The sequence below is a fragment of the Pocillopora damicornis genome, chromosome 1, assembly GCF_964200805.1.
Source record: "Pocillopora damicornis chromosome 1, jaPocDami1.2, whole genome shotgun sequence".
NCBI lineage: Eukaryota > Metazoa > Cnidaria > Anthozoa > Scleractinia > Pocilloporidae > Pocillopora > Pocillopora damicornis.
The window spans coordinates 30,583,273-30,593,703 of NC_142670.1; the positions used below are offsets into that span (position 1 = coordinate 30,583,273).

The window sequence follows — 10,431 nt, forward strand, 5'->3', positions numbered from 1 at the left end:
CATGCCAAAAAAAAGAACAAAAAAAGAAATGTTATTCGTCCAACAAGCGGTGAAAAGAACAACGACAGCAAAAGAAAGCCATTCTATTCCTGAGTGAAAGTTCCGGAAATTAACATGGATTGAGAAACCGAATACTTTAGATGTTTTCCCTCGTTAACCTGAAAATACTTGAAGGATAGATCAACGCATTTTTTTAGTGAATACAGTATATAACTCAAGACAGTCAAACAATTGAAAATGTTCATAGATTCACGAGACTTGAAAGTTCAACTCAGCTGGAGGGTTCTATGTTTCCCAAACGTTCGTGACATGACGCCCACAGCAGTGCAAACAAATCAAACGCGAGCAAGAAGTATTTTTACAATTATAGAGAAGCCTAACCACTGTAACAACTAAATAACAAGTATTCACACTGAAACAACGCAACAACTCGGAAAGATAAAAAGAAAAGAAGAGCGAAGCTTTGAAAATCAAGCATGAGTTTAATTCAGACATTCAGTGGCATAACAAGAGACTCACCGAAATTGCCTAACAAACCCAACACATCTCAATGTTTTATTATACTTTAAAAGTCAGACAGGTGATTCGTGCCTAATTTGATTCTTTCAAAGTTTTGGATTGATATTTCAATCAGGTTTTTTTCCTTGGCGTGAATATAAAAAAAGGCGAACCTGCAAAATAATAGCTTCAGGAAATCGTAAGTTGATGAATCACGACAGAAAATCTCCTTGAATATAACTGTTTCAGACGCGGCTCTTTTAACTAAAATTGTTTTCTCATTCAATTTTTCACTGATCACGAAAAATAGCGGCATTAGTTTGCAAATCTTGTTGGGAACATGATTCAAATCACCTAAAAATTTACTTTAATTTCCGATATCTTGAACAAATAGACGGAAATAAAACACTCATAGAAAGGCGCATTGAAAATGGTAATTTTCCAAGTCGAATTTTTCAATTATACTCCAAATCGCATCGATGGTCATCTCTTAGAGGTATCTATTGAGAATTTTTCTGCATAATCATTTTTCAACTCGATGGCACGTAAGGCTGAAGAACTGACATACAAACGCTGAACGCTAATGCAAAAATAATTGCCATGATTTTAAAAGCTCTATTAAAATTATTATCACAAAATGATATTCCAACACGAAAAGCTAACATCACTACCCCAATCTATTCTTAAAAACGTTTCACTGTTAGCTATAGCTCCTTCTCTTTGGTAAATATAAATAAAACAATAGAGTTTTAGTCGAACAGTAAATGGCTTCATTGAAGTCGTGAGAAAGACTGTTATCGGTTGTAGTGACTGAGTTTTCTTTAACCTGAGCGGAAGTCATCATCAAAGTCAAGTGGGTAGTTTTTGTTAGTCGGAAGTTCAAAGTCCGGTTCGTAAAACCCGATTGGTCAGTTTTGCCGTGATGATCTAGAGAACAGACAGGGAGCGGTTTATAGGATCAACTGCTCGGCCGACTGCCAAGCCCTCTACATCGAAGAGACTGGCAGAAACCTTACAAAAAGACTGACTGAACACAAGCATAAGACGGGGAAGGTTGATGTCAACAATCACATTGCTGAAAATCATCAACTTAAGAACCACAAATCGCCCTAAAATGCATTGCAAACCACCTTTTGGTATGAAATGTGGGTATACTTGATGTTTATCATGAGTCTAGTTTCTTATGTCTTTGAATGAATGAATTTGAGTGAATGAATTTGAAGTACAGTATAAACGATACCAAAAATTGATCAACCATAAAATATATTAAGAAGGCACTAGACAGGAGAGTCGAAACGTTGGGTCTATGAATTGTAACTTCTTCCGTAACATTCATTAAATCTGTAAACCAGAGTAGCATCAAACCATGTCTGATTGATCAACCATGTCATCGTCGTCCTAATAAACTTTTCTGCGGAGTAATACGATTATTAGTTCATAAGTGAGCGGGTAGCTGGGTTCGAGATTACCTTTCCAATATGGCGGATACATTGCGATATCAGTATTTCGTCAATTCCCGTACGTACTGACGCTAAATTTGGCCGGAATTCCAGAGAATACATCCCTCTACCCACTGTAGCGTTTGAGTCCGAAGAAGTTTGGACGATAAATACGGTATATCGTGACAGACAAGCAACCGACAGATCACCAACAGATTGCCGATTGTCGGCCGTCTGTCATCGGCCAAAAGGTCTGCTTAAAACTGTCAGCCGACAATTGCCGGATTGTCGGCCAACAGGTTTTTTCAGGGAGTTGTTCTTAACAATTACACCGACAACAGTCCTTCTCAGGACTACACTCACACGGACGATTAGACTAAAGTTTCAGAGAGTTTATGTTCACGAGCATAAATATGTTTTGGGCCAGACTCAGAGTCATTTTAGCCCGAGCAACTAGGCGAGTATTAACCCTTTACACCCTAACATCAGTATGCATATTCTCCATACTGTTCTCTATACATTTCCTTAGATGCTAACAAGGAGAATTTGTCTAAAAATCAGGAGCTTCTTTAGTTGGTGATCAGTTCCTTTATTCTCCTGACCTTGATGGTTGATTCAGGGGTGGTATGGTGAGGAGAAATTAGATACCAGTCCCTCTTAGAGGTTATAGGGTTAAAATGAGCCCCGAGAAAGGCTCAAAACATATTTATGTCCAAAAACACAAACCCTATTACTATTTGAATCACATTGGAGGACGTTAAAAAATTATAAACTGAAAAATATGACAACATAACAGTCTGAACAATCATGAGGGCGTGCGAGCAGGCTAAAATGCATTTTAGCGCACCAAAATCTTCCCTTTAGTCCGCAAAATGTGCCACAATGCCCCGAAAAAGACGCTTCAAATTGTTCTCAGAATCAAGTCATTCCTCGCCAAATTCTTAGAACAAAATAAAATAAAATCCGATATTCTGCTTTAACAAGTCGATAAATTTCGGTCCAGGAGTTTTTTCCGACAATCACCGCTAATAACTCCGCAAATTCTCGTACAAAAAGAAGCTCAAAACGTTTCCTTTTATACACTATATCGGAATTGTGTCACAGGTCACAAGTGATTTGCGTTGATGTACTTCACATTCCTCTGTTGCAATCGCCTGGCCAAGGATCCGCCATGCCTGTAAATACTTATCAGCGCACCTTTCTTTGTTTGCTTGCTTATTCAACGACGGCAACAGCATGTTTCTTTCTTTCCGCAACACGAGGCACACTTCCTGGCTTACTATGAATACGTCTGTTCTCCTCCCTGTAGAGAAAGAATATTGGAAATCAATAAATAACGACTCCATTCATAAAGGTTTAAAACAGGCTTCCAGCACTAAGTTGTCTCACAGGAGTTACTAACAACCGCACAAGTCAGTAAGTCATGGTGTTTTAAAAGCGTATTTTTTTGGTTTTTTTTTTTTCCTTTTTTTTTTGTTAAAGCTCACAACAAAATGGTAAATCAACAGGATACCTGTACCCGAATGAGCTTTGTTTCCGAAAATCTTTAGTTTTACTTTTCCTTACTTCTGTCTCCTTTTACGAATTTCAGTGAACGTTCTTCTTATTTTGCGAGACGACGGTTGTTCCCTATGTTTCCCTTTGGAATTTTGCGCGGGAAATTGGCGCACGGTCGGCCAGAATTCATCCCCTTGCGCATGCCTGACAATTTACCGCTGTGTTGATGTAACACAACAAAATGGCTGTAATGGCCACATACTTCCTCTTTATAGAAGCCATCATTATCTTCTTTTCCTTGGCTGCCTTAAAAACCGCTTTGGGAACATGGCGATGTCTAAAATAAAACAACAAAAAACAAATTATTAATTAAGGGAAATCTTAAAGACATGCAAAGTAACCCCAAGGAATGACCAGCAACTAATTTCTCCCCGCAATTTTGCCCCTGAGTCACATCTTAAGGTCACGAGAATAAAGGAAATGATCACCAACCAAATGCACCTTGATTATTCATTACAAACTTCTTTGTTATCTTGCAAATTTCGCCTACCTTTTAATTCTTTTCAGCTGGGGATGATGTTTAAACCTCTCTTTCAACTTTGTATTGTAACTGAAAGCTGCTTTTTCTCGTGGTGCAAGCTAAAATGCAGAAGAAAATGTAGCTTACTAGATATGGAAAGAAAAACAACTAAAAATTCAGTGAATAGAAAAATAACGAATGAATGTCTCGGTCTCTTACCGCTCCTAGCTTCTGTGAAGAATTAGCTTTCCATATTCTGTTAAGAAAGATACGTCCTCGTCAGTATAATGGAAATAATAGGAATGGGAAATAGGCAGGGGACATTCCACGAAGTGCTCTTCTTGTCCACTGTTTCTAGGTCGTATTGTGTGAATGCTTGCTTACAGCTACGCTGTAAGATCGTCGCAACTCACCTGATATTTGTCTCGTCACTTCCAGAAAGTACATAAGTGGAATCCCCGCTGAACCTCACACAGGATACGCGTTGCATTCGGCTGGTATGGTAGACTTCCCTGTTTAAACAAACCAAAGTCTAGCCATTAGAGTCTGTCAAACTGAAGACCAATGCCGACATCAGACAATTGTTATGTACAAAATTAAAAAAAAAAAAAAAAAGAAACCCTCGCCAACACCAATTAAAAAGGTTTTAGAGGGAATAATTAAACTGAGTTGGCCTGCCAAAAAAAATCTCTCCTCACAATTAAGCACTGATGAAGCACAGGAAGAACTTTAGACTATTGTAAAAGGATTGGTATTATCTATGTTTATTTCCAGTTCAGTTACAAGTTTCCCATACACCGAATGCAAACATGGCGGCCTACTCAGTTGGCTTAGATTGAGTTGCAAAAGAAACGAGGCTTGTACGGCCCCAGGTTTTGTTTCAGTGCGCGGTCCTTGAAAAGTAATGCGTCATGGTCGATCCATTCTGTTCTCTTTCGATATGCCTACAATTTTTTGTGTTCCTGGATGCCATCAAAAGGAAGCAAGATCAAGGGGAGAGCTTTTTGTTTTACAGTTTCCCTGTTCGCCTCTGTGGCGGAAACAGTGGATTCGTGGAGTTCGTTGGGACGAAGGAAACGACTTAGAGATCGCAGAGGGAACTAAAGTTTGTTTGCTGCATTTCAGGGGGGGGGGGAATCATTTCGTGCAACTCAACCCGACCGAGTGGTCGTCATATTTGTATCAGATCTATGATTTTCCTTTAAAAATTCTCTTTCAAGAATTCAAGACCCAGTGCAAACTTTGACTTAAAAACATCTTGTCTCTTTCTAAACCTCAGACGCAAATTCTTACCTGCTTCGCCCAGAATCCCGCTCAAAAATCCTTATCGTCTTGTCATAACTGCCACTCACAAATTCTTGTCCCGTGGGTGAGTAATCTACGTCGAGGACGGCAGACACGTGATCCATGTGCACGTTGATTGGCTCTTTGAATCGGCGTATGTCAAATGTGTAAAGATTTGAATCCTCGTTAGCTGCAGTGAAGACAAACGCTTCGAGAGGGTTCCAAGCCACTGTGTTGCTTCTCATTTCCATAACAACCTTACGCAGCGGAGCGGAACCCCGCATGTCGTAAAGGATGATGCTACGATCGGAGGCGGTGCTAGCGAGAAGGTGTGTCTGGGAACGAAATAACAGTGTAAGCAATGTTCTCCAAAGATTTTTAGTTAGAGGAATAAAGCGTTCATTATTTAAATGTTTTGTTGTTGTTTTTCGTTCTTTATGGTATTCAACACAGATCGGAGAAAACCAAATTCAATCGATGGGGCAGCATTCAATCCAGAGTCACACAAAAATCAAAACTAATCAGAACAAAGTTTTACATTATCATTAGCCAATGAGAACTAAAAGTCAAAATGAGCAAATTGCATAAAGCGCGGGAAAATGCGAATGGCCGAGTCGCGATTGTTTTACTTTTGCATCTGATTGGCTGAGTCGACGCCGCAAGTTTTCTGAACCAATCACAGTGTAGAGTAAAGTAAGAGCAAAATCAAAGCAATTTCTGATTACTCATGAGAAAATTGCTCTACAGTGCCGCGGCATTCATTAAAGTTTTTCATCAACTCAGAAGCAGCGCTCAATCAAGGCGCCAATTTTCTGACTCCTCGTACTTCTCACAAATCATAATTCGAACTGAGCTTGATGGAAAGAGACTTTTCAAGCTGTTTTCTGAATTTATTTTAAGTAAAAACACTTCACACAGTCTCACTAATAGAAGTAAATTTTCTCTCTACCATATTGATTATGTGTGGCATTTTGAAAGAAATTTTAGAATTTATCAAAATAACGTAGCTCTTGTAACAAACCGAGTTAACCCTTTAAACCCTAAGAGCGATCAGCATCTAACTTCTCATTACAATCACACTCCTGAATCAATCATTAAATTTATGAGAGTAAAGGAAATGATCCACAACTAAAGAGGCTTTGATTGTTAAACGAATTCTTCATGTCATTCACAAAGAGAATGTAGAGATGAACATAGAAAATTTTCATAATAATGTTAGGGTGTCAACCTTTAACTCCCAGATCAAATTTGTCATTCTCCTTACTGTCAACCATACAATTCTTATAATTTCAGTTCAGAGAATTAAGTATTGGATCAACTGATATTTTTCTCTATTCTCATCACTTATCTGGTTGATATTGTATTGATATTGTAAGGAGAAATTCTGTATTAGTCACTCTCATGGATTAAAGGGTTAAAAAATTCAAACAAAAGGTCAAACCTCAATGGGGTTGAACTTGATGCTGTGAATAGTGTCCACGCCCCAGTTGAAGCTCCGAATGGGATCAGCTCTTTTCTCGTTCCAAATGTCAACTTGCTCTCCACATGTCGCAAAGTCATTGCTCTTCCAGCTGTGGTCAATACCATGGTAGAGATTCTAGAGAAGAGAAGCTACAATATCAGTGACAAGAATCAAAGTGGCATGGAGCCACTGAAAGTAGAAAATTAATCATACAGGTTGAGATGTTGAGTCCCCTGAACTGACTTCGTATTTGAAAACTTTTAGTAAGAAAAAGTTGCATTTTATCCATATAGTCTGCTTGCTTAAAGAGAATTCCCAACAACAGTTACGCTCTGCATCTGCAAACTTGGCACAATGGATAGCGGTTCTTCTCTCAAGTGAAAGGGCTCTGGATTGATCCCTCGTGATGGCAGTTTTTTTCAGTTTTTTTTTTCTTTTCTTCCATTTTTTGTTCATACAGAAAGTTGCTCTTAATAGTCAAGATCCACTTCAAACCATAAGCAGTTTATAAACATTTTGTTCAACACATCAAAATAAGTGTTTGAAGAATGATAAACACAATAGTCTTCATTTGGCAGAAAACATGCTCAAATATTTACACCCACATACATTATCTGTTCTTTGGAGTTCACAGTTTCCTCAAGGAAAACTATTCACTTCTGGGAACATATCCAGGGAAGTTTTTGCACCATTTTGTAAAAACCCTTTGATCCCCAAGAGTGACCAGCATCTAATTTCTCCTTACAATATCACCCTTGAATCATTTTAAGGTCATGAGAATAAAGGAAATGATCCACAACTTAAGAAGTCCTTGATTGTGAAACAAATTCTCCTTGTCAGCACTTTAGGAAATGTATAGAGAACAGTATGGAGAATATGCATACTGATGTTAGGGTGTGGAGGGTTATGAAGGCTATTGTTTCTGTATATTTGATAAAGGAAAAAAATAATTTTTCAGTCTCACTGGGATAGAACCTTCATAATTTTGTTTGATACATTTTTTTTTAAGTAATACCTTGCCAATGATGGTGTTGATTGGAGTCTGTGAATTCTCCAAGCTGATATCAAAGCTTTGTTCCATGCTCCATTGTTTTATAACTTTGTCATCTCCAACCTGTTATGTAGGGAAAATGGTTACTTTTGTTTTCATATGTAATAAGCTTATTTACACACTAATTTTTATAGGTTTTTACTTACGATCTACTGGCAGAGAAACACATAGACAACCTCACTACTAACAATCGTTTGCTTCCTTAAAACAAATAGATTCCATGTTGCTGTGAGTCTGTACAGTAATGGATCACAGAAAAAGTCAAAATATGGAAAGAACAGCAGTGACACACTCTGCCGCATCCTGTGTGCCATTTTTTTTTTTTGTTCTTATGGTAACCACATTCTGACATCACCTGCCATCTATAACTGAACAGAAGCACTGCAACATGAAATCTACTTGTTAAACTAATAGGAACATCAGTAACCCACTCATCTGTACCTTGTGTACCACTTTTTCGTTCTAATGGTAACCACATTCTAACATCATCTGCCATCTATTACTAATTATATAATAAGCTCAGTTATGCATGCATTCGGCTTTTTTCTCGCTTATGATCTATTGGAGGACAGACATATAGATGACGTCATCATTAAAACTTTTTTCAATTCTTTATTATATAAAACAAATAGATTCCAAGTTGCCATGCATCTGTTCAGTAATAGATCACAGAGAACATCAAAATGTGGTAAGAACATCAGTGACACATTTGACTGCACCTTGTGTGCCACTTCTTTGTTCTTACCACATTTTGACGTCATCTGTGATCTATTACTGAACAGACACATGGCAACTTTGAATCTATTTGTTAAATAGAAGCACGGAAATATGGAATCTCTATGTTTCTTTATCTTTCATATTGTAAAGCACCGAGAGGCTGCCATAAGTGCTATATAAATTTACTATTTTCTAATTAATCAATGTTTATGTTAATAGTAAGTACCAAAGAGCTCTCTGTTCAAAGTTGAGCTCATAAGGACTAAGCCACTACTTCACGCACTTAAACAAACAACTGTAAAACTAACTAGTTGGTGTTACCAACTGAGTTGATGATGTATAGTGTAAATTGGCCTCCGTTGAGAGTTTCAAAGCTGACGTTTGGAACGTTTTTCAGAGCAAATAATGAAGATCTAATGCTTGAAACATCAGCTTTGAAACTCTTAACGGTGGCCAATTTATGTTATCAACTCAGTTGATAATACTAAATTACCCTGTTATACTCTCCCACCAATGCAGCACCACAGTTGCTTTAGAAACTTACCCCCTATATTCAACTGTAAAACTAAGTACAGGTATAGAACTTACAGAGAGAAAAGTATTTCCAGAGGGAGAGGTACACAAACCACGCACAAAACCAGTGTGTGCTGTTAATGTCTTCAGGCACTCTCTACGTGGCAAACTCCACAAGCGAATCTAAAATATCACAAATACAACACATCACTCAATATCTTGTGAAATAATAACTGCAGCCCAAAGTTTGGAAAGTCTTTAGTCCCACATTAACCCCTTGATCCCTGAGAGTGATTAGAATCTACATGTAATTTTTCCTTACAATGACACCTTGCATCATTGTAAGGAAAATTGTTAGCTATAATTAATTGCAATATCAACCAGACAAGTGATGGAAATAAAGAAAACTATCAATTAGGGGATTATCCTCATCAATAACAAATTCTCCAAACACCCAGTATAAGAATTGTGTGGCAGAGAGTAAAGCAAATCACAAATATATGAGATCTTGGGAGTGAATGGGTTAACACTTTACGTCCCAAGATCTGATTATCAATTCTCCCATCTAACTGTTACACTTTTCCTTGTAAATTAGGTACAAGAATTTTGTTTTAGATCAACAAAACAAGTTTGCTTTATAAGTTGAAGTATCGTTAAATTCACTCTTACAAAGGGCAAATGCTGGAAATATCAGCTTTGAAACTCTTAACAGTGGCCAATTTATGTTATCAACTTGTTTACTTTACTAAATTACCCTGTTATACTCTTGGACTGATTCAGCATCACAGTTTCTTTAGAAACTTACCCCCTTTAAGTATTCTTATTACCTGTTTGCTGAATAATGTATGGATATTATTGGGAGAAGTTAAATGTTGATCACTACTAGAAGTTTAAGGTTTATTTTAGCAAAATCTGATATTTGAGATTTTTTTTTGTTAAATGAGAATAAAACCTTCTAGCTGATGCATTTCTCTATTCTCATTGCCGTATAGTGGTGATGTGTTAACATTATAAGGAGAAGTTACACTTCAAACACGTGTTCATGAAATCGATTAGTCCCCCGAATCAGTCATTTCGCCACAGAAATGTAATAAATACCTACCTCTCCATCGCAAGACCCAGACAGCAACACAGATAGACTCCTTGGATGTCTAGAAATGCAATTTACACCGTCTGTGTGTCCACCTAACGAACCAACAAACGGTTTGGCAAACACGCGTTCGAGTTTGATGGCATTCAGCGCCCGAGTATATTCGCGCGGTGCTTCGAATGGATGCAAAGAAGGATCAAAATTGCGATGGATCTTATGAATATCGGTCCTTCTTTCTCGAATATAGTCTGCTGGGTTCCTTGAAAGGACCTTAACCTTCATTTTTGTTAACTTTAAACTAAGAGTTTACACAATCCCGCATTTGTGAAGCCGCCATGTTTTTTTGCGCCGTCTATACTA

General features: G+C 37.7%; 1 protein-coding gene across 1 annotated transcript; it reads right to left on the reverse strand.

Annotated features, from left to right (window-relative positions):
- Nucleotides 1-462: 462 nt before the first annotated feature.
- On the reverse strand, nt 463-10,430 carry LOC113678006 (DDB1- and CUL4-associated factor 13). Its single transcript, XM_027194876.2, has 10 exons — nt 10,084-10,430; nt 9,057-9,164; nt 7,716-7,814; nt 6,680-6,835; nt 5,248-5,573; nt 4,368-4,466; nt 4,174-4,210; nt 3,985-4,073; nt 3,697-3,771; nt 463-3,240 (listed from the first exon to the last, which is right to left on the reverse strand). The coding sequence occupies exons 1-10, from the start codon at nt 10,351-10,353 to the stop codon at nt 3,153-3,155; spliced, it is 1,347 nt and encodes a 448-aa protein (XP_027050677.2). The 5' UTR covers nt 10,354-10,430; the 3' UTR covers nt 463-3,152.
- Nucleotide 10,431: the final 1 nt, after the last annotated feature.